Source organism: Kogia breviceps, chromosome 4 (assembly GCF_026419965.1).
Source record: "Kogia breviceps isolate mKogBre1 chromosome 4, mKogBre1 haplotype 1, whole genome shotgun sequence".
NCBI classification, from domain to species: domain Eukaryota; kingdom Metazoa; phylum Chordata; class Mammalia; order Artiodactyla; family Physeteridae; genus Kogia; species Kogia breviceps.
The window spans coordinates 136,393,700-136,416,873 of record NC_081313.1 but is presented as its reverse complement, the minus strand read 5'-3'; the positions used below and the strand labels follow the sequence as shown (position 1 = coordinate 136,416,873).

At 35.1% G+C, this 23,174-nt stretch overlaps 1 protein-coding gene across 4 annotated transcripts in view; it reads right to left on the bottom strand.

The window, feature by feature from the left end:
* Nucleotides 1–2,695: 2,695 nt before the first annotated feature.
* The window catches only part of CLINT1 (clathrin interactor 1), a 66,655-nt gene continuing 46,176 nt past the window's right edge, over nucleotides 2,696–23,174 (bottom strand). The window contains exons 7-13 of one of the 4 annotated variants that reach the window (XM_059062912.2): nucleotides 21,694–21,940; nucleotides 19,306–19,375; nucleotides 15,634–15,669; nucleotides 12,038–12,112; nucleotides 7,803–8,092; nucleotides 5,946–6,150; nucleotides 2,696–4,972 (exon numbers count right to left, since the gene is read on the bottom strand). In XM_059062912.2, coding sequence (XP_058918895.1) covers nucleotides 4,626–4,972; nucleotides 5,946–6,150; nucleotides 7,803–8,092; nucleotides 12,038–12,112; nucleotides 15,634–15,669; nucleotides 19,306–19,375; nucleotides 21,694–21,940 — 1,270 coding nt within the window. In that variant the 3' untranslated portion in view covers nucleotides 2,696–4,625. The remainder of the gene's footprint in view (nucleotides 4,973–5,945; nucleotides 6,151–7,802; nucleotides 8,093–12,037; nucleotides 12,113–15,633; nucleotides 15,670–19,305; nucleotides 19,376–21,693; nucleotides 21,941–23,174) is intronic. The other 3 variants (XM_059062914.2, XM_059062913.2, XM_059062915.2) reach the window with 3 other exon arrangements.

The window sequence follows — 23,174 nt, the reverse complement described above, 5'->3', positions numbered from 1 at the left end:
TTTCAGTTAGTATTAACAGATATGACCCACATAAACAAAAGCTCTTTGGGGTCCTCATTAGTTGTTAATGGCATTAAAGGCATCCTGAGGTCAAACTGTTCCATATACCAACTCTAAGTACTCTTATCTCAAATGGAAGAAATGTGCCTGGAGCATTTAAAGAACACATGGACAGTTAAGAAAAATCAAATGGAAATGTAGGGTTCCATAGTCCAGGACTCAGTTATTTAAAGTAATGACATGTATGATTTTTATTTTTTTGGCTGCACCGCGCAGCTTGCAGGATCTTAGTTCCATGACCAGGGATTGAACCCCAGGCCACCGCAGTGAAAGCGCAGAGTTCTAACCAACGGACCTCCAAGGAATTCCTGACATTTGTTTTTAAAGGGTAACAAATGAAAATTGTGTTTGCCCATCAGGACTTTAAAATTCATTCAAAATCCCTGGGAAACTAAGCATCTGAATTGGCTGCATGCTGATTCTCCCCCCACTGGGGTAATACAGTGCAGTGTGAAGGGGTGCTAGGAGCTACTTATTATGTCTGAGAGCAGTGCATTAGCAAGGCTGCCATTTTCATAGAAGGAAGACACATAAGAATTAAGGTCATAATGAGTTAAAAGTAAACATTAAATCCTCTTTTAGGGACTTCCCTGGTGGTCCAGTTTGTTGGGGCTCTGTGCTTCCACTGCAGGGGGTGTGGGGTTTGATCCCTGGTTGGGAAACTTAAGATCCTGCAAGCAGCCAAAAAAAAAAGAAAAAGAGAGAAAATAATCCTCTTTTATGTTTTTTTAAGTTTTTATATCAGATTGCTTCTCTGGATATTAGAATAACAAGATCTTAGTCAAGAAAATTGCAAGAAGTCAATAGAAAAATTGAGATCTCTACTGCTTCTAAAAGCTGAGAACATTCTGAGGGTTGTGTGGCAAGTCAAGAGCTCACTTTCATAGTTCTTCTCTCCCTCACATCTGCACTAATGTGGTAAGTATAAGTGAGTCAATGCATTCACAAAGCAGTTTGTTTACAATTTGCTTATCGGTTAAAAAAAAGTAGAATTAAATACAGGCAGATAGGAAAATCCTCAATTAGAAATCAGCTTAGTAACAGCCTCTCAGGCTTTCATTATTAAACTTTTTTTTTTTTAATTTATTTTTCGCTGCATTGGGTCTTTGTTGCTGTGCGCAGGCTTTCTCTGGTTGTGGCGAACAGGGGCTACTCTTCATTGCGGTGTGGCGGCTTCTCTTGTTGCGGAGCACAGGCTCTAGGCATGCAGACTTCAGTAGTTGTGGCATGCAGGCTCAGTATTTGTGGCTCATGCGCTCTAGAGCACAGGCTCAGTAGTTGTGGTGCTCGGGCTCAGTAGTTGTTGCTCACGGGCTCTGGAGCATAGGCTCAGTAGTTGTGGTTCATGGGCTTAGTTGCTGTACAGCACGTGGGATTTTCCTGGACCAGGGCTCAAACCCGTGTCCCCTGCATTGGCAGGTGGATTCTTAACCACTGCGCCACCAGGGAAGTCCCTCTCAGGCTTTCTTAACTACACTTTTAGGAGTATGAGGATTTTGGGTTTGCTGTGCAGATTAAATGACATGCATGTGAAACGGTTAGCACAGGACTGGCACATAGGAAGTTCCTGATATGTAAGCACATTTGCATAAATAATAAAAATGAGAGGCAGAGAAACATTTACAGCATATATGTCAGTGCTGCTCATCTCACTTATTTTAATTATCCAACACTTCCAGACTTTAAGTTAATTTTAGAAAAAATGTATTAGGGCCCAGAAAAGTCAGATCAATTGATCAAGGTGTCACACAGTGAGGGCTTGAAATGGGATTACATCTGTCTGCTTCCAAGTCCATGCTCTTTCCACAATGCAGTGCTGTCTTCCAGGAGAGCTGAAACACAAAGCCAGTTTATTTCAGAAATCTATTTACTGTGTGTTCTGTGCTTAGGACAGTTAACTTTATTTTAGTGTTTCAAAAATATCTGAGAAGAAAAAGGTATTAACCCTTCCCTCCAAATATGTTAACTATAGGCCTCAACTTATTAGTGACTAGCTCCTAACTAATGGCATTATGGGTATCATTCAGGCAATTTATTTTAAACAAAAAAGTAGACATCCCCAGTACTGTACAAGAACACTGTTATCTATTTATGGTTCCTGAAGATCATATCAGAGAAGTAAAGAACATTTTAAGAGGGAAAAAAATGAATCTGGAATGGCAGGGGAGATTCACACATTATATGTAAATTGCAAGAACAGTTAACTAATTCCCCTTCTCTCCCCAAAATAGTAGGCAAAATGAAAAACAGATACAACAGAGAAGCTATTGAAAAAGGAAAGAGGTACAGGATGGGCAAAAGGGAGCCCAACTGATTATTAAAGAAGAGTATTTTCTTGCCAGCTCCAAACTATTTTGGGGTATTCAGACCTTTCTTTAGGTATCACTTAATAACCCCTTCAGAGAAAAGTCATTAAATTGAATGGAACCCCAATGAGGCAATTCTTGTTTTCTTCTTTCATGGGCTCTGAAACAAAAAATAGTTGTAAGACAGCAGACTGTATGTTGAGGTACAGTAATAACTAAGGTCGGGGTTCCCTTTTGTCTTCAGAATACAACATTGGAAGAAGGCAGAGCAGTAAAGAAAATGCTTTAGAAATAAATGTTTTATTAGAAAGAAATTTTAAACACGAAAGTTTAGAAACAAAATATTTATTTCCTTTAAGAACCATACATATTTGAAAAGGTGATGCCATACATCTCAATTTAAAGAAAAAATTCATTTAAGATTGCGGGTTTTAAATATCAGTGAAGATATTCTCCAAGCGGCCACCAGAGCCTGGCTTGATTGCTCTGAAGTAACAACACTTGAAAGCTCCTATTCTTTGAAACTAATTTAAACACATTGAATTGTTGAAAGATTAAAAACCACAGTCAGCTAATTACACTCTCTCTCATCTCTTATTCAGCAAATGAATCACTTTTCATTACCACTTAGCTGAAGTACATGAATTTCTGCCTAATTAGAAATGTTGTAGATGGAACATTAGCAAGAATGGAGCAGGTCAGGATATCTCTGCTGCTTCATTTTTAATTCCTAACAGCAGAGTCTGATAGGAAGGAATAGAGAAGCCATTAAATAATTTTAAATTATTTATAAAAATTACTTTGCCCAAATTATAATTATTTTTTCCCCAAACGGTCTCTAATGTCTAACATAATGAAGGAAAAAGCAGTTCAACATTGATTTTAATGAACATTTTAATGTTATGTATAACAGAACTATATTATGAATACAATGGAAACAAAATTTTATCAATTTAATAAAAAAAATTTCAACACAAAGTGGGGAGGTAATAATTTGATGCCTATATTATAGTATTTATTTTAAAAAATATTCCCAGCTTGAGGGTGAAACAATTTTGCATTCCAAACTCTAGAATCATGATGTTCATGTGACCTTAATGCAGAATTACAGCAGGAAAACAAAAACATTTTAATTAAGTTCCTTTATTTGCCATTAAATCAATAAAATCTTTGACTGCTACAGGTCTCCTTTAATAATATATATATTTAACTCCTCTCTATTGGAACCATATTGCTAATGCCATATTATATACACTCAAAACCAAAACAATACTGTATAAAATCTAAAAGCCAACAGTGTTGAGTTCTAACATTTATATTTAAGGTCTTAATGGATTTTTACCCTTTTCAAAAATTTTTTGAAAAGACACCAAAAAAAAATAAATATTTTTCTTTTTGACTGTTCCTGACTATTACATGGTGGCTACAGGAATAAACACAGAAGGAAGCCTTGCCAAGTTATCACTGCAAAGTGTAAATAATGACTGCTAAGAAAAATAAAAATACTGGAGGTTTTTTTTTCTTTTCTTTTAAAGGAAACCATAGAGCAGTCCTGAAAAAATTTTTTTTCCGAGTTCTGCACAGGATAATTATAGCAGAAGAAATGGGAAAAGTCCCATAGCTATCACCAATTGCTTAAAGAGGTTTTGTTACAATAAAAATTTGGATAGTATAATAGCAGTATTGCTGGAACATTAGCAAAAGTATATACATTCCAGTTACCTTTGATTTAGCCATAATCACATATGTATGCCTTTTTTGGACAAAAATATATATTTTTATAAAAAACTGATCATCCAACTTTAATGATTTCATATATGGACTCAAGAGTGGTAGTAAAAGGAACAGACCCAATTGTGACAAGGCAATTCAGGGACGGAAAAATCAAGTTCTTCAGGAAAAGAAAAGTATAAAATTAGAGATTCAAACACATTTATTCAGCCCTATTCTAGTATTCCCACATATTATGATATTAAAATGGGCTCCTCAATTTATAAAGGCTTTCAGTGGTCTCACTACCCCATTTGTGGTCTAGTCTCACTGGGAAAAATGATTCTGACTGCCTCATCTGAAGCGCCCTTGCCTGGCCATCTGAAATACTAGATATTTCGCTTTTATAAAACAACCTTTTTGGTTCTTAATGTAGGTTTATTTTAATTAACTGATGAAAGAAAGGGGAGTTGACTAGCATTTTCCATCCCAACATCACCTATCTGCACCACTAAAAATCCTTCATTCAATCTGCTCCTTTACAATCTCTTATTTGCTAAAGTTGGCGAAATTTGCAAAGGCATCTTGCTTGGGTTGCACAGTTCCAGAAGTCATGGCTAAGCTGGGCATGCCCATTCCCATTGTGCCTGTCAGGCCCATCCCAGCAGTTGACATCCCTATGTTCATGTTCATGCCCATCATGCTCTGGTTCATCATTGGACTATTTCCAAGAGGGGCCATTCCCATGGTGCCAGTCATCACACTGGGCATGCTCATAGGCATGGGTCCCCCCATCAGAGGGTTAGTTGGGGGCCGGACAGGAAGCATGTTTGATGGAGAACTGAGGTTTACAGCTCCGAAACTTTGGGTCATCACATTCATAGGCTGTTGCATATCTAACAGAAGAAAAGAGACAAAAGAACTTTATCACACTGAATTCTTAGATTCACAGAGCAGAAAAATAATACAATCTTCCTGACCATCAATACTTGTAAGCTCCAATAAAATTACTTTATAGTGATTTTTTATAAGTCAATTAACTTGTATTGTTTACTCTTGAGAAATATTCAGTGGCTGTTAGCTCTGATTTCCCCAAGATGTAGAAACAGTTAAGAGTGGGCTGGCGGAAAACATCAGGCACTTTAAAACCATTCCTATAAAATCTATTACTGAATCCGACCTAACAAGTTGTCAAGAGCTACTGTGTATCAAAAACCTTAAAAAGTTTATATCCTTTGATGCGCTCTATTTTTAGAACATTAAGGGAAAAAATCATAAGTAAAAAGATTTATACAAAACCATGGAGTTATTTAAAATAGGAAAAAAGCTGGAAACTGAAATAACCAACAATAGAGGAAATGCACACTAATATGATGGATAACTGTAAAGTTCCAAAAATCACGCTTTCTTTCTTTAAGAATATTCAACACAGAAAAAACAATAATGTTGAATATGAACTGCAAGAAACAAAATATAGACAGAATGATCTCAAGTATTAAAAATGTGGTTAGAAAAGATGGACTATGAAGAAATATGAATTAATGGTGATTATCCCTGGATGATGGAGTTCAGATGATTTTTGTTTCTTGACATATCTGCCTATATTAAAAATTTTTTCTCAACAAATACTTTTATTTTAGTGATCAGGCTCCCGAAACTCACCACCATACAAAAAATGTTAGCATGTCAAGAGCAGAATACAAAGCATTTCAGTGTGCCAGGAGGGATACCAGGTATTATGTGAAAAAAATCTTAAGTGAATACACAGTTGCTTTCAGTACAGTTTTATTTCATGGCTTGAAGTAGTCCTGGCATAAGGGCAAAGGATTACAAGTACACAAAGAAATGGGATGTCTTGCAGTAACTTACTCTGTTGTTGAATCATTGTATTGAGCGATGGCTGCTGGGGTTTGGAAGGCTGCATACCAGGTAGTAAGTTGTCTAGGCTGATGTTTACACTGGGGTCAGACCAAGTAGAGGGCAGGGTTTTGCTGACTGACTTCTGGACCATATCTGTATTCTGATTATAGAGAGGATTAGGCTTCTGCAGCACTGTGCTAACATTTTGCAAAGGCTGGAAAATAGAAAAATGCTCTAAAAATTAAGCATCTGCTCTATAAAGACTACCAGGTGGCAATTTAATCATAGTAACTCCTAATATATACTAGACTTTGTAATAAACTCTTGAAACCAATAAGAACAACAAATGTTCTACATTAAGGTCTTCAATATCCTGAATCACCAGCTTCCCATAATATTCCTCTGAAGTCCAAATCATGTTTGGGGTGGGGAAAAAACTAACATATTTACACTAACAGTTATTCTCCCATCATCCCAAATTTAGAAGCCACAATCTTGGGGCAACTATTAACTTCGGGTTAGTACAACTTTAAGGAAATATACAAGTGGAAATTTATTCTTACAAAATGTAATTTGGGGTATGATTTCTCATGTTAAAAAAACAAAACCATCAAAACAGCAAATTATATTCCACATAACCTGACTGACATATCCCTGCTCCATATATATTTCTATTGCCTGAAGCAAGCAACACTAGTGGAATTTGATACAGTATGGACCAATACAGAAGAAAGGAGAAATTCAGGTAAAAGCAGCAGAGGTGCCTGGTAGTTACTACCAGAATAATTGTTAACAAGGACAGAAAAAGGGAAATAAATACAAATAGAAGGAATAATTAAAAATGGACCAATGCAAAGATTCACAACACAGTTGCAATTAAGATTGCAAATTAGTAGATTGGCTTTATGCTTAGACCATATGAAAGAAACAGAGTGAACTGGTTTGAGCTTGTTCAGTTCAATTTAATGGTACTGGTATGGCTTTCATGTCCTTTTTCTTAATGTTAGGTCTAATATCTGTTATACAGATCAGTCACCTTTCTGCTTCTTTCTTCTCTTCCTTCATCCTAACACCCAAAATAGGAGATTCTACATATTAAAATGAATAATTAGCATCATAAACAAATATTCCAAATAGCCTGAGTCAAAAATAGCAAGTTCCTGATACAACTCAGACACATATATTCTGCACTTGTTTGAATTCTAAGCTAGTATTAGGTAATTTAGATTTAATTTTTAAAAGTGAATTTAAAAGTTGCTGTTTATTTTCCCTTATGAAAGTAAGAGTTGAAAGAAGAGCCTATATAAACATTATATAATGTAGAGCAGGTCCAGAATAGGGAAGAACATTCATTATTTTAGAGAATAATTTTCTATATTAGCAATATATCTCTATTCCTCCTTCTTTTCTTTTTTTTAAATGTCTTTAATTTTTTATTTTTAGGCCGTGCTGCACAGCACACGGGATCTTGGTTCCCCAACCGGGGATTGAACCCACACGCCCTGCGGTGGAAACGCAGTCTTAACCACTGGGCCACCAGGGAACTCCTCTATTCCTTCTTCTTAAAAACAATTTTTTAAACTATTAAATTCCAATTTGTTTATTAGTTCAATAAATTTTCAACAAATGCCTCCTCTGTGCAGGGCATCACACTTGGCTTTGCATGGACAGCAAGATGAGTGAGAAGGCCTTGCCCTGGAGAACCCAAATGACTATTCCAGGGGAAAGGACACAAGGTAAACGCAATGTACAAAAGTAATCTATGTGTCACTTGCTTATTTTTCTGTTTTATGCTAATCTGCCATTAGATTAGTTAGAGCATCTCAGATTATGAATCACAATTTCCAAGGGAGGCAGACAACTTACCTGTGATCTTGACATGGGCAAACCCAGACCTACAGTATTAGTGCTCATCATAGAGAAATTCATACTCTGGGAAGATGTCATTGTTGCCTGTGATGAGCCCATAAGATCAAATAGGTCTGAAGAATTTGAGGCAGCTGGAGGTGGGCCTAAAGCTGGTTGTGAGCTGACAAGCTCTACAGCTGGCTGTGAGGCACTGCTGAAGAGCTCACCACTGGCAGCAACAGGGCCTGACGGGGCTTGGTTGAAGGCACTCCAGTCACCAAAGTCTCCATTCCCACTTGCTGCTGTTACTGAGAAAGAAAGAAGGGTAAGAAAGTTTCTGAAATGCACAGGACACATATGACAATCTACCAACTGAAACAAATTAGAGCTGATCTGTGTCCATCCGGATTAACATCTGCAGGTACCATCTCCATCTGGACATTATTCTTTCTCATGAATATTCCACGAGTGTTAACAAGGTGGCAAAGAAAAAAAACTTCCACATATAAAGTAAAATCCATCTCTTGGCATTGGCAGGTGTGAGGTGACACAAAGAAATTATAGAAACTAAAACTTTCCTTCAACCTAAGTTTGCTTATCAAATATGTTTCTAGCTAAACAAATATAAACTAGCCGGAGATCCCCAAAAAACAAGAAAAAAACTCTAAACTGGTTAACTCTTTGCTGGGAGATCCAGAATCCTCATGCAAGGAGTAACTCATTAAAATCAGACAGTTCAACTCATTTTATTCATTCATTATTTGGAAAGGTTCAAAGAGAAATCAAACTATGATCTATACCATCTCATGTAAATAAAACCCCAAATTCATTAAAAAGAAAAACCCAAAAACTCAATAAAATTAAGACTAGGATTAGTAAATTTCTGTAAGAAGTTCTCACCCATTTGGCCATGCTTCCACTGACAACACAAAGGCTACAGAGAGGCATGATATATAACCTTAGTACACTGTTTACTTCAAATGGGACTGTTCAATCTATTTAAGTAAAAAGTGGGGTGTAGTCTTAAGAGGGGAACTCATGCTAATATATATATATATATATATTTTTTTTTTTTTTTTTTTGCGGTACGCAGGCCTCTCACTGCTGTGGCCTCTCCAGTTGCGGAGCACAGGCTCCGGACATGCAGGCTCAGCGGCCATGGCTCATGGGCCTAGCCGCTGTGTGGCATGTGGGATTCTCCCAGACCCGGACACGAGCCCGTGTTCCCTGCATTGGCAGGCGGACTCTCAACCACTGTGCCACCAGGGAAGCCCCATGCTAATATTTAAAAAAAGAAACAAAACTATCACTATGCTTCGAAGTATAATTATAACAAGATTAAGATTTAACGCATAAAAAAGATTTAATGCATTTAATAATATAAAAATTAATAGATTAATAGACTGAAATATTTAAGAGAACGGATTTTGTATTTTACTGGCTGTGTGACCTTACTTAACCTTCTCTGTGCCTTTGTTTTTTTTTTTTTTTTTTTTTTTTTTTGTGGTATACGGGCCTCACTGTTGTGGCCTCTCCCGCTGCGGAGCATAGGCTCAGCGGCCATGGCTCACGGGCCCAGCCGCTCCGCGGCATGTGGGATCTTCCCGGACCGGGGCACGAACCCGTGTCCCCTGCATCAGCAGGCGGATTCTCAACCACTGCGCCACCAGGGAAGCCTGCCTTTGTATTTTTATTTTATTTAAAGGAGAGCTTTTACTTATTTATGTGGTCACGCCATGAGGCATGCGGGATCTTAGTTCTCCAACCAGGGATCGAACCCATGCCCCTGCAGTGGAAGCACGGAGTCTTACCCACTGGACTGCCAGAGAAGTCCCCCGTGCCATACTTTTAAAAAAATCTAAGTTGAGAAGATTGAATAACTTAATATCCAATAAAGCCATTTGAGGTTTATTGTTACTTTGGATTAATTGTGAAAAGACAGAGGAGAGGCAAAGCATCACACTTTCTTTCCTTTAGGTATGCCATATAAAAGTATGCCATATATAAGTCAAGTTTCTATAAATTCTGCATACATAATACTATTTGGAACACAATAAATATGAAGGCAAGTGATACTTGAAAACAATTTTTTTAAACTAGGCTATACTAAGTAAACAAACCTTGCTTTAAGAAAGGGACAAACAGATAAATATGAATTAATGGAAGTTGAAAAAAGCAAAGGTGAAGAAAGAGCTACATATAAACTGTCATCCAGTTCCAAGTTAATTAACACCATTTCTTTGCACTACATGTTCACTTACAACTAGGAAATACATTTTGTCTAGCCTAAAAGGTAACCAACCACTGTGATACTGTGTCTCATTATGCTAAATATCAAGAGAACAATTACATTAAGTCTTTAAAATTATATCTTCTATTACCATTTTGTAATGTAAGCACCCTCAAAAGAGAAAATAATTCACTTAGAAACCCCAAGTTCTACCAACAATTTAATATAAGAACTGAGCTGATATTCATTACTTCCGGGTTTTGCTAAAACATGTCTTTAATCTTCTTTACAAATAAGACTGAATTAAGAGTTTTACAATTAGTTCTATGTATTAAACAATTTAAACTAATTTAAGGAAGACTGCTGGATAAAGGTAAACTTTATGCTGATTTTCTATCTGCCTGATCTAGAAAACAGAATAAGCATGGAAACTGGGGCAAAATGTGTTGCCCCATCTGAAAACTTTATCTGAGATGATTAATCATGGGAGGAAGAGATTTCTAGTGAGGCATATATTGTTCAGCAATCATTAATCATTGTTGCAAGTTTCAGCCCCTTGCGTAATGGTGATCAGGTTATGTTAATCACATAAGATGAAGAGATGTATCACTTAGCAACATTAACATATTTGAATTATTTGCATAGTAGGCAACTTTATATACATAAAAACTTTGAGAATTACACAGGCAGTCTGTAAAATTAGGGCAATGTTTATTTTCCACTTTGATTTGCCTAAAGCAAGATATTAACCCTTACAAGGTATAACCACACTTCTAAAATGAAGCAGTTCATTACTCCACAATCCTGGTTTCTGGGAAATACTTGGAATTTACACAAGTGGTCCAAATAACCCAAATCAAATGAAAACCTATGCGTCTTTCTTCCTAAATCCTCACTAACCTAGACAGTACTAAGTATAAATTTTAATCCAATTAATGAGGATAGATAACTCTACTTGAATAATAAAACTAATTCAGTTCAGTATTTCCTCCTTGCCTCACTTCATGTTTACGATTTTTATAGCTAAATGTTTTATATTAGCTCTCAACTTCAGACTGACCAGATTTTATGGAAAAAAACATTAGAACCAACCAACCCCTTTACAACCTAAAAGACACTTAATAATGAACTCAGACCCTATTCTACATGTCTCTACAGATGTTACTCTATCCTTATAAAGAACCATGACAAGTAGCATTATTCCCAATTTTAGAAAGGTGGAGGCTCAGAGGCTTTCATAAAGTTAAATAGCTACCAAAGTATATGTCAGAGGTAGTAAGATAAAAAGATTAATAATAAGGGGGAAAAATACAAGCCCTTCACCTCAATCCATTATGTTTAAGCCTATATTCTGCTTGGATGTTAGCTTTTTTTTTTGCCATTTAAAAAAAATTGAGGGTGTAATTGACACATAACATTGTATTAGTTTCAGGTGGACAACATAATGATTTGATCTTTACAAATATTGTGAAATGATCACAACAAATCTAGAGTATTTCAAAATTTCTAATTTAACATGGAATGAGGAATTTTTTTTTTGCCTGAGGTTCAACTGCTCATATTTAAGGATATGCCAAAATGAAGTTCAGTTACTTTTCATAGAAATTCTCTTAAGATATCTAAATTATAAAGAAATGAATTTTGGTAAGATGGTCTGCCCAACTCCAATGTCCCTGAATTTCATTCAAGAAAATCATATAAGCTGCTAAAATGAGATTTATACTTATTCACACTCCCTATGCACCTACTCCCCACCCCGCGCCCCCCCCCAAATAAAACAAGAGTCACTTATGAGTGAGGGCAATTTTATTTAGGTGTACCTGAGTAGTCTGCAACCAGATTAATTTGTCTGGCACATTTAGGATACTGGCCCAATAAAGTACCTTTGTGAATAGGGAATTATAAACACTACTACAAGTAGAAAATAGCCAAAAGCAGATGGGGGTGGTGTGGTGAAGAGTTGTTTTGTTTTGGTAACATTTCCACTGCCCCTAGATTTCTGGCCAATCAAATCATATCGTACCTTGGGAAGGGAAATTGCTTGATGCAGCGGCTGAGCCAAAGTCAGCAAAGCCTCCAAATAAATCAGCTGATGCTCCTAGAAATTAAGTATGAGGAAAAAAAAAAAAAAACTGTCAGAACCACAGCACAATTGATAGCACTTTTAGGAAGCCATTTTAGCACTGCACTCAAAAAATACCCAATACTAGAGCCCCAAGACCCATCATAACAGCCAGTTAGTTGATCCAGCTTTTCATGTCACCATGTTCCCTTTAAGCTACCACAGGACAGACTCTCTTACAGTATCCCTCAGTTCTATAACTAGTAATATAATAGATATTATAACTGTGGTTACGGTTACCCCTTACTTACATTTCATGAACATAATGTAGGCATGCAGTTTATCTGGCCAATTATGCTCTTTATAAGAATCTTCAGTGGATGCTAAAACCTGAGTAAAATGTTGCTGGGTAATCAAATAATCACTCCACAGATTACTTACAAATAAAAAGGGATTAAGCTACTTTTACAGTGCAGAAATCAGATAGATACCATCTGAAACAAGTGCTCAAACTTAATGTCATTAATAATCAGACAAAACAGCACTCATGGGTCTTCTAATATAAAGGGACTAAAAAAGAAATCATCACCCAAAATCTTCTCAAAAATATTTAACCTGACTCCAATTATGAAGAATGAATCAGACAAACAGAAATTGAGGGACATTCTGCAAAACAGCTCTCAAGACTCTTTAGAAAATGTCATCATAAAAGAAAAAGACTGGGACCACTCCAGATTAAAGAAGCCTAAAGAAACAAGACAAGTAAATGAAATGGGTGATCCTTGATTGGACTCTGGATATTTAATTAAGTGCTATACTGAAATGACGTAATTGAGACACCAGGGAAATGTGAATATGGTTTATTATACAACAGTACTGTTTTAATGTTAAATTCCCCAAGTATGATAATTATATTACGATTGTGAAGGAGAATGTCCTTGTTGTAAGGAGATATATGCTAAAGTATTTTAGGAGCAAAATGTCATGTTTGCAGTTCTCTCAAATGGTGCACAATAAATAAACAAAACCAAAAAGAACTAGAGAGAGAGACAAAGAAAATGTGGCAAATTTTCTGCAGTTTGACTTTTTTTTTTAATAAAAGGGGGAAAAAACCCCCCAAAAACCCTTGAAGTTGATCTGCATAGAAATCAGTTTTAATAGCTATAGAAGAAAAATGAATGCAATGATTTAGGTGGACTATTTTTTCCTATTGTTTACTTGCAAATATTTGCAAAATACTTGCATTTTTAATCCTTGAAAAAAAAAAAACAGTAGCTTTTTGCTACTTCCAGACTGGTGTTTTTAAAGGGGTGAGATTCAAATCATAAGGCTGCAGATCAATCTGCATGCATAACATCACATTCTCATACAAATTTTCATTTGTAAACACTAAATAGCTAAGTATATTTACTTTTATCTATAATTTGAATAGTAACATTGTTAAATTTTATATTCCACTTCTCAATTCAGTTATCAATGAAACAGCAATAGTCAAAGGATCTAAAACCTTAAGTAGTTGTCCTAATTTTTGTCCTTAAAGATTTCACCTCTTAAGAGTCACAACCTTAGAAATTTAGAGCGGCAGTTCAATTATAGTGCTTTTAGTGTTATGTGAACGTTATATAGGTTACATCACAGCTGCTTAGCCTGCAGTGCTTAGAAACTAGCCAGGTGCGACTGGAACATCTGGGCTGCACTCAAATACCACCAGGGACAGCTTCCAACATCTGGTGCCATTTCTGAATTGTCTTATCACTGCAAGACATTCTGTCCCATCTGCTACACTCAACTGGGTTAATTAAACTAGAACCATCTCCACTTCTTAATAAATAGCCAGCAGTAATAAAAGGAACAAATCAGTTTCTGACACGGGTGAACTTGGTATTTCTTTTTAATGCACGTTTACTGTAGTCAACTATCAGGAGGCCTAACAAATTCCTTATTCCTTCACCTCATTATAGATGCACATATTCACATATATACTCACTCACCATGAACTAAATAACTTCCACCAAGGCCAAGGTTCTCTACTCCTAGCAACAACTACAGATCATATGTCTGCTTTTGCTTTATCCAAAGGAAAATATCACAGTGATTTTTCTCTTCTTTAAAGGTACATATGTCATAATAAATGTGGTGATAGGTACAAAAGATCAATGAGCTATATTTTTAAACTATATAAACAAGCACATATATTAATAAAATCTAGCAGGGAAATCAATGGTGTGAACAGTTGCTGCTTAATATTCATAAGTATGTCTTCTGTAATATTCCTTCATGTTAAAAATATTGATCAAAGTATACTGTTAGGTAACAGAATGACAGTTAATCTTTTATTATAACATTAAGGGATTTGAAAATAGGGGATTATTTTCATTTTCTTCATCCAAGCAGTGAATAAACATCAATATGTAATTTATTATGCCACATGAGTTTGGAATTTTCAAATCTTATCCAGTCTGGGCTACAAAGAAAATTCATGCTGTGGAGTATAGCACTGAATACTGTGAATCACATCTTCAAACTGGGTGACATATTTTATTTTTGTCATATCCTGAATTTAATACTTCAAATAATTATCTATTTAGTTATTCTATTGCTCTACTTTCTAACACCTAAGCTAAAATTATACTATGTTCATAACTTGTCTATAGCAAATATTATTCTTTCCATCCACACTACAGGGTGTTTAATTTCAAATCTGACTAATTTAAGAACACTGGAGGTAAAAGAGTAGAAACACAAACATAAGTATTTTACAAATAGAAGCCACCTTTCCTTGAAAAGGATTTAACTTTTCTCCATCTTCTGAAGTGCCACAGATTATACTTCTACTGTGTTTTACATAATGTGATCCTCAACTTTGGAAACTATCTCAGAAATTAAGAATCTCTTATTTCATTTAGGAAAAGTTTCTCCCTCCTAGAAGGGACTATCCATACCTATATGCATGATGTTATGCATATCAATGCCTTAAATTTAACAGACATTTTCTATACTTAAGCATTTTTCCCATATAACTTCTATCTAAGGGAATTTAAATAAGAGTCTACCAAAAATTGCTGCATGTGGAATACTGCTAAATTTCACAATAAGAGCTATCCTTCAAGATTCCCACATGAGAGGTGTCATTATAAATGAACCATTTCCATCTGCCTTTTCAGGGAAGCAAGGAGGTTATTTACAATCACCAGCTGGGAACATGTATTTTCCAAAGCAACAGTGTGAACAGGAAAAATATAGCTGAACTAGACAGTGCTTTAACTATAAATGGAAATTTTCTTTAATGAAGAATTTAATCTAGATTACATTATGAAAACTATTGCATGAGGAATTCTAATAAATACAAAATTAAAAGAAATGACAAAATTTTGTAAATATATGATGAAAAACTAATATAAATAAGTTTTAAAAAAATCGATAAGGATAAACAACCCCAATTTTAAAAAAAAGGACATGAATAGACAAGTTACATCTAGCAATATAAAACCATGAAAAGTTTCAAAGTCAGTCATCAAACACATGCAAAATAGAATGAATTATTATTTTCTCCTTACCAAAATGGAAGATTTTGAAAGATGCTACTTCACTACCTTATAACAGAGAGAAGTTTGGAAACAAATCAAAACCTAATGTCCAAAAAATAAGAGGCTGACTGGTCAAGTAAATTACAGCATATTTACACAATGTTAAGATTACAAAGCAATTAAAAGGTCTGTAAAATACCAACTATAATAAGGAAATGGTCCTGAGATTTTAGATGAAAAAGAGTTTACAAAAAAATATAATAACAATAAAAACTTTATCTAGAAGCCTGAAAAAGATTTGCAACATAATAATGCTTAATTTACAATGCTTGGTGTCAGTTCATTTATCTCTTGTAAAAATAAAATACAGTGTGTGAGTTGTGAAAAAAATAATAAATAAATAAATAAATGCTTAAATAAATATATTGACTGATTATATAGAACATGTTTAAAGAAAGACTATTCACCAAAATTATTAAGTTAACTTTATGCACTTGTTACAGTGAATTACTTTGTTTCCATAAAATTTCTAAAATGAGCACGAGCTACTTTTAATTAGTGAAAACAGAATATGGTAAAACATCTTATTCTTAGTAAACTTAGGTTAAACTAGAGACAACGCCCATGAAATCTACTATGTAAGTTGGGTTGTAATAACCAGTAACTTGGCTATAACAAGGTGGTTCACATCCATGTAAATATCCTCAATTAACTTTAGTGATAACGGAGTATAGGGCGCAACAGGTTCAAATGTAAATGTAATGAACGTTTTGGATTTTATACATGTTAATCTTAAAAAATATTTTTTAACAACCAAAAAATCAAAAGAAATTGCAAGCCTTGTAAAGTCTTTATATTTTCTCTCCAACCTCATTCACTGTACTAGAAACAACTTATGTAGTAGTATGTTAATCGAGACCTAAATTCCTTAATTAAAAAAGGGACAAAGAAGGCAACGAAAACTCTGAAGACTAGATATACTAAAAATGAAATGGAATGGTTCTTGGCATTATATTTGTAACTGGCTTATTTTCTAAATACATTATTATTCATTTAAAAAATGTTTACTTAGAAACATACTATATATAAATGTCACCAAAATATCATTTGAGTACAGATTTTAAAAGAACATCACCAGAGTGGGACATTTATCATCACAGTCTCAAGAAAATCTTGATGAATGGGTTTCACATGTGTATTTTTAAACTTGGTTGATATTCCACAATGATTTTACCACATATACTTCTGAAGATGCTAACAAAAAGGATGAAATAACACATAAAAAAAGAAAATCTGAGCATTTTCTCCAAGGAGACATTTATCTGGTGAATGGTACAGAAGCCGTATCTGCTTAGGTTTATAGTTCATGTCCATATTACTTGCATGACAGCAGTATTATAAATATAGGCACATATGGTAAATGACACCCAAATGGCATACTGAATAGCAATGCTAATATTGTAGATTCTTAGACTTTCTTACATGTAGGTGCTAAAGATTTAACATTCAATTTTTTTTCCACTGCTGAATTCAATTTAAAATATATTACTAAAATATTTAAATAGAAATTCATAGCAATGAAATTCATCTGACTGACTGGAGGGGGTTCTACACAAGCTGGTTAAACAAACTGTTTCAAATAGGAGAGAACTTTAAAAAATAATTATGGGGACTTCCCTGGTGGTGCAGTGGTTGAGAGTCCGCCTGCCGATGCAGGGGACACGGGTTCGAGCCCTGGTCCGGGAGGATCCCACATGCCGCAGAGCAACTAAGCCCATGTGCCACAACTACTGAGCCTGTGCTCTAGAGCCTGCGTGCCACAACTACTGAAGCCTGCACGTCTGGAGCCCGTGTGCTCTGCAACAAGAGAAGCCACCGCAACGAGAACGAAACGAGAAGCCTGCACACCTCAACAAAGAGCAGCCCGCGCTTGCGGCAACAAGAGAAAGCCCGCACACAGCAACGAAGACCCAATGCAGCCAAAAAAAAAAAAAAAAAAAAAATTTTATTTAAAAAAAAGAGCGACCGTAATAATTAACAGTGAACAATGGTTGGTTTTTAGAAATTATTAAGATAAAAACTTTAAGGCAAGAAATATTCCAGATTTCATTCAGACTTTGTCTCAATTACTGTATTAATATTAATTGCTACTTCTATTTAATTAGCCAATCTACTGCTTGCACTGGAGAAGAAAAACCACTCAAAGGTTTCTTGCCAAGCAAAGGAAGCATGCTGGTATTTAATAATTCTCTCTGTTCAAAGCAATCTTGCTAACACCAAGGAAAAAAGTTAGATTCACTCATCTGACCTTCCTAGTTAATTCTTCTCTGATTGCTCCATTAAAAATTTTCACAGATGCATGAAAGGGGCTCTTTAATATTTCATACAAGGAAATCCAAAATAGTTGATATTCTGTGACACTAAGTCTGTATTATATGACTACATGCTAACTACCAGTTAATACTACTATTAAAATCTTCAACATACAAAAAGACAGCACATAAATTGTTAAACAACTAATGTAGCTGTTTGCAAACTTGGGCATGACAGTTCAATAGAGTGTAAGGAATAATTTTACGAACAGTTACATTTATGGAAAAAAGGGAGTGGGAATTGAAGAATCTCAGAAATTGGATTGAACCAGACACCCTAGTAAGTTCACACCTAGTCTAAGAATTAAATTTATGATAGTAGGCAAGGACAGGGAGAAAATAATAGGAGACTTTAAACTAATCATATGTACTAAACTATCAGTGAGGTAATTTTCCTCATAAACACTAATGTAAATTTTAAAACAATTCAGTTTTGAAAAATTATTACACACAACTAGAAACAACAGATTTACTCTGACATTATTTCTATGCCAATCTCGTCAGTTACATTTTAATGTGAAATGAACTTTAAACATAAGTTTTATTTCTTAAGCTGTTTTGACTTGCAGTACAGTTTATTATGACTCCATAATCATCAAATGCAACCTAAAATAATCAATTTTCTTGAAAACAATTTACAGGGAATTACTCAAAAAAAATCTAGCACATATTGGACAACCAACTGAAGAAATCAATCTTCTCTTTGAGAAAACCTTGGTAAATGGACTATTCTTTTGCTGCAGCCCTCTTTAAAATATGTCACACTTTCACAGAATGCCCCTTTCCTCCAAAGCACTCTGTATGTTTGTAACTAAGTAACTATTTGTGACTCTTTGATTAATGATTACTTCCTCCACTTGACCTTCCCATGAGGGCAAGAACTGTTTTACTAAGCATTATACTGCAAGCACCCAGGCCAGTGTCTGGTTCGATAAATGTTTAGTGAATAAATGAATGAAAAGTTTAAATGAACTCTAGGCGTGGGTAGTTTGACAGCCAGAATTAAGATTTATGGAAAGACAATGAATGGGCAGAGCAGTCCATTTCGCTTATAGAAAAAGCAAAGGGACCCCAAATACTCAGTGCTAAAGAAATTGAGAGAGATTACTGAATTATCAGTCAAATATTTAAGTGCTCACCTTCCTTATTTTACGCAATTAAACACTTCCTCCCAAATAATGCTCAAAGTGAATTAATTTCACATTAAAAATAAATCTAATGCAAAAAAAATTTTTTAAATTTTCATTCCATCTTTTATTTGACATTAAAAAAATTAGTCTGAAACCAAGAATACTATTGATAAAAAGAAAAAGCCAATGTGGAAGCTTACCTGTTGATTGGCTGGTACCATCAAACAGATCAACAAGGTCACCAGATGACTTGCTGCTAGGCACTGAAGTCTGAAAACACACAGAACTAATAAGCTTAGAAAACATATTTCTACTATTAAAAAAAAAAATCTGCTGTACTCATCTCTAATTCCCAACCGAGACACAAATACCTGTAATTATCTTAATAAAGGTAGATTTCCTTTTCTGAAAAAAGAGAAGTGACCTTGAATTCTTATGGAGAGAGAGTATTTTTAAAGTAATTCTATGCCTAGCATTGTAGAAGTCCCTAACATCCACACTCCTCTTTTCCCTAACTCACTTCTTTTCAGAGATCAGACAAGATTAGGCATTTCCACTACTCCTGGGTTACTTTCTCATTTCTTACTGCATTTCACTCTGAAAAAACATACCTTCCAGATCCCACTCAAATCTTAACACAGCATCACTTGAGAAGCATTAAAGAAATATATACACCCAGCTCCATCACAACATACTGAATCATAATTGCCCAGGTTGGGATCTTGGTTTGTACAGTCTTAGAAAGCTCCTTTAGTAATTCCAATGTGTAAGAAGGTCTGAGATCTACTGGATTGGAGGCCAACATTCTATCTAGCTCTAAAATTTTATGATTCTGTGAACTTTAGCAACACTGTTTGTATACCATACAGGTAAGTATAATTCTATGTTGGTCTGATATACCTTGACATCTGTTTTATAGTTCCCAAACTAAACTGTGGGGCTGGAGTTGTAGTATGATTTTTCTCCTATACATAGTTCTAAGCACCCTAATGCATAGGTCCTGTATGTTCAATACATACAGATTAAATTAGAACAGAAGTGCTAGGCAGTAGGAAAACACTGTAAATTCCTAGGTATGTTAATTTGAGCTTTGAAGATTAACACTATATACTGTGGTTCAAAAAGGCCTTGAGCCTGGTGGCGCAGTGGTTGAGAGTACGCCTGCCGATGCAGGGGACACGGGTTCGTGTCCCGGTCCGGGAAGATCCCACATGCCGCGGAGTGGCTGGGCCCCTGAGCCTGCGCGTCCGGAGCCTGTGCTCTGAGGCCACAACAGTGAAAGGTTCGTGTACCACCAAAAAAAAAAAAAAAAAAAAAAAAAAAAAAAAAAAAAAGGCCTTGAGGTTGAAAGAGATCTGAAGCAGCTGAGTAACTTGCCGAGAACTTCAGAGTTCTATGCATTTTTTTGGTAATAAAAACAAAGTCAAAAAGCTTACACTATAAATTTAAAATATTTATGGCAGTGACATACATTCAGACTGTACTACAAATTGATATTTAAAATCCTTTTAAGACATAAAAGTCTCAGTTTACTGATAAAAAAAATTATACAGGTTGGATGATTTTCCCCATGCAACCATAAATGAACTCTCCATATAACAGCCATCATGTATTATTTGGGTTTTAATTATGACTATCTACCAGATCTTAGACAGTCATCAGTAAGCTAACTGTATCCACAGCAGGGGAAATCTAAGACCACAAGGAAAAAACACATCCATTTCCTCTTTTTAACTACAACTAAAGTTGAGTTGTAATTTTGAGGTTTTCGTCAAAACTAAAAAGAGCACAATATGGGTGAAATTATACACCAGAAGATATGTGGGAAAACTTGACACAATTCTTGACACTAAGTAGGACTGGCTTTATTTTTAGAGTCACCTGCAATTTGCAAGATACATTAGAAAAATATTTTCCCTAGCTTTCAGCTACATTTGATGCAAAGATACAAGCTGGGTAAATATTAGTGGTGGGAGAGTAACAAAACAACTATTGAAGCTTTCAGGGCAAATCTCCCTCTCAGGCAGATTTCTGTCCAAAAGACTAGCTTGCAGCCAGGTATCTAGCAGGTGGATTTCATTTCTGTGCTGAATAAAAAGTGAAGACAGTTACAAGAATTAGTGCTGCTACTGATCAATACTGACCACAGGGCAAATAAACCTCCTTTTCAGAGGAACGATCTCTGTATTAAACAAGACCAGTTCCGTTATATAACTACTTGTCATATACACAAGTGGTCATTTCTTACAACTTCCAAATACTACCATGTTTTCCTCAGTGAATCTCACACTTGGTACCAGTGGTGGTGTCTAGAAGGAAACAGATGAACTACATTCTGATTCACTACCTTTCCCAAATGAACCAAGAGTGTTATTACTATTTTCATAGAAAGTACATAGATAATCATTCAGCAATTGGACAGGTTTCTTCCTCTAAAGAGATTTCTTATTATTAATGACTAATACATGCCAGATGATCTATAATTAACATGATTACCTAGAAATGCCTGAGCCTACTAATGCAGTAATTCTAAAAGTAACTTATAAGAATAAAACTGTGTATAATGTGTAAACTCGTGCCATTCCCACCTTAACTGAAGACTGAGGTGTATGAGCTGAAGCATTCTGATCTGGACTTGCTTTGTCCCCCGTGTAATGTGCTGCTGCTCCAAGATCAATGGTTTTGGAAGGATTTGCTGTGCGCTTGTGTCTTGTGGTGGTGGTCTCTGTGGCCTGTGTGATATGGATATGTTTTGTCGTCACAGTCTCCTCTTCATCTTTGAATTCACCTTTGGGAGATCTGCCTCTTCTTGCTTTCTTTTCCTCATCACTGTCACTAAAAGATATTAAAAATGAAGGAAAATAATAAGACTAGGGATTACTTTAAAATGGAGCCCTCAGTGATTTGAGATAAAGAATTTCAAATGCAGTAACTCCAAAATTCCATACTTTGACTATTTGACAGGGATCAAGAGAACGTTATCCAAGCTATCTGAATAATCATATGTATGCACTGGGGAGTAGAAGTGGGAACCCATCAAATTCCCCAGGTAAGTCTAAAATACTGCTACAAAAAAGTATTTACATACATGTGTACAAATAAAAAAGCCTGAAATAATTCAAGTGCTTATTTATTATAGATTTAAAGCTTAATTAAAAAATAAAATAGCAGAGTTATTATCATATCAGAATCAACTGATTACAGCCTAGGAGCTCAAATAGCCATTTTCTTAAAATGGACTGTGTGTGCAACAACTACAGTTCCATTTATATAACATGATTCTGTCACTGACTCTTATATACTAATGCAAATATATAATAAAATACTATAATTTCAATGGATATCTTTTAAATATTATCCTATCTGCATTCAAATTATTAAACTCTCATCTGTAAATGCAGAAAAATGAGGTAATGCACTTTATAAGAACTGTGCTCTATTTTACTATATAGAATCACGAGATCAAACTTTTACAAAACTAAGAAAACTGCTTTATAGAAAATTTAAATATATTTAAAATATTTAAAAATAATTCCTTTTCAGGCACATTCAAAAATTTTTTCTTCTTCTTAACATGCAAAAGGAAAAAAATACAGAATGAGTAAAAGAACTGTGTTTTTCATATGCCCCAAATAAAAAATGTCAGTACTAGTGTGCTCTCCAGTAATGATGCATTGGGGTTTTTTTTCTGGTGCAAGTAGGACAGAGAGAGAAATTGCCTGAAATACGTTCCATTACCTATTATTTCTTAATTTCAGAGTAGGTTGTTTAAATTATAAATATTCTGAAGTAAAATACTTAAAAGTCTCCTTAAAACTATGACTTTTATTACTGATGCAATTTAACTCGGACTAATCTAAAGCAATTTCTACTTAAATATAAATCAATTTGGAACCTGTATAAATCAAGAATCCAGAAGAATGGCTTCCCACACTGAGCAAAGGGGTTAAATGCATTTTTATCTATAAACATTTTAGGGAATCTACAAGTTCAGATCAAGTGTTCAAAACCCCTGTCACTTACTAATTTTTTCAGCAACAAATGACCTAAAAATTCCCACTATCAATCC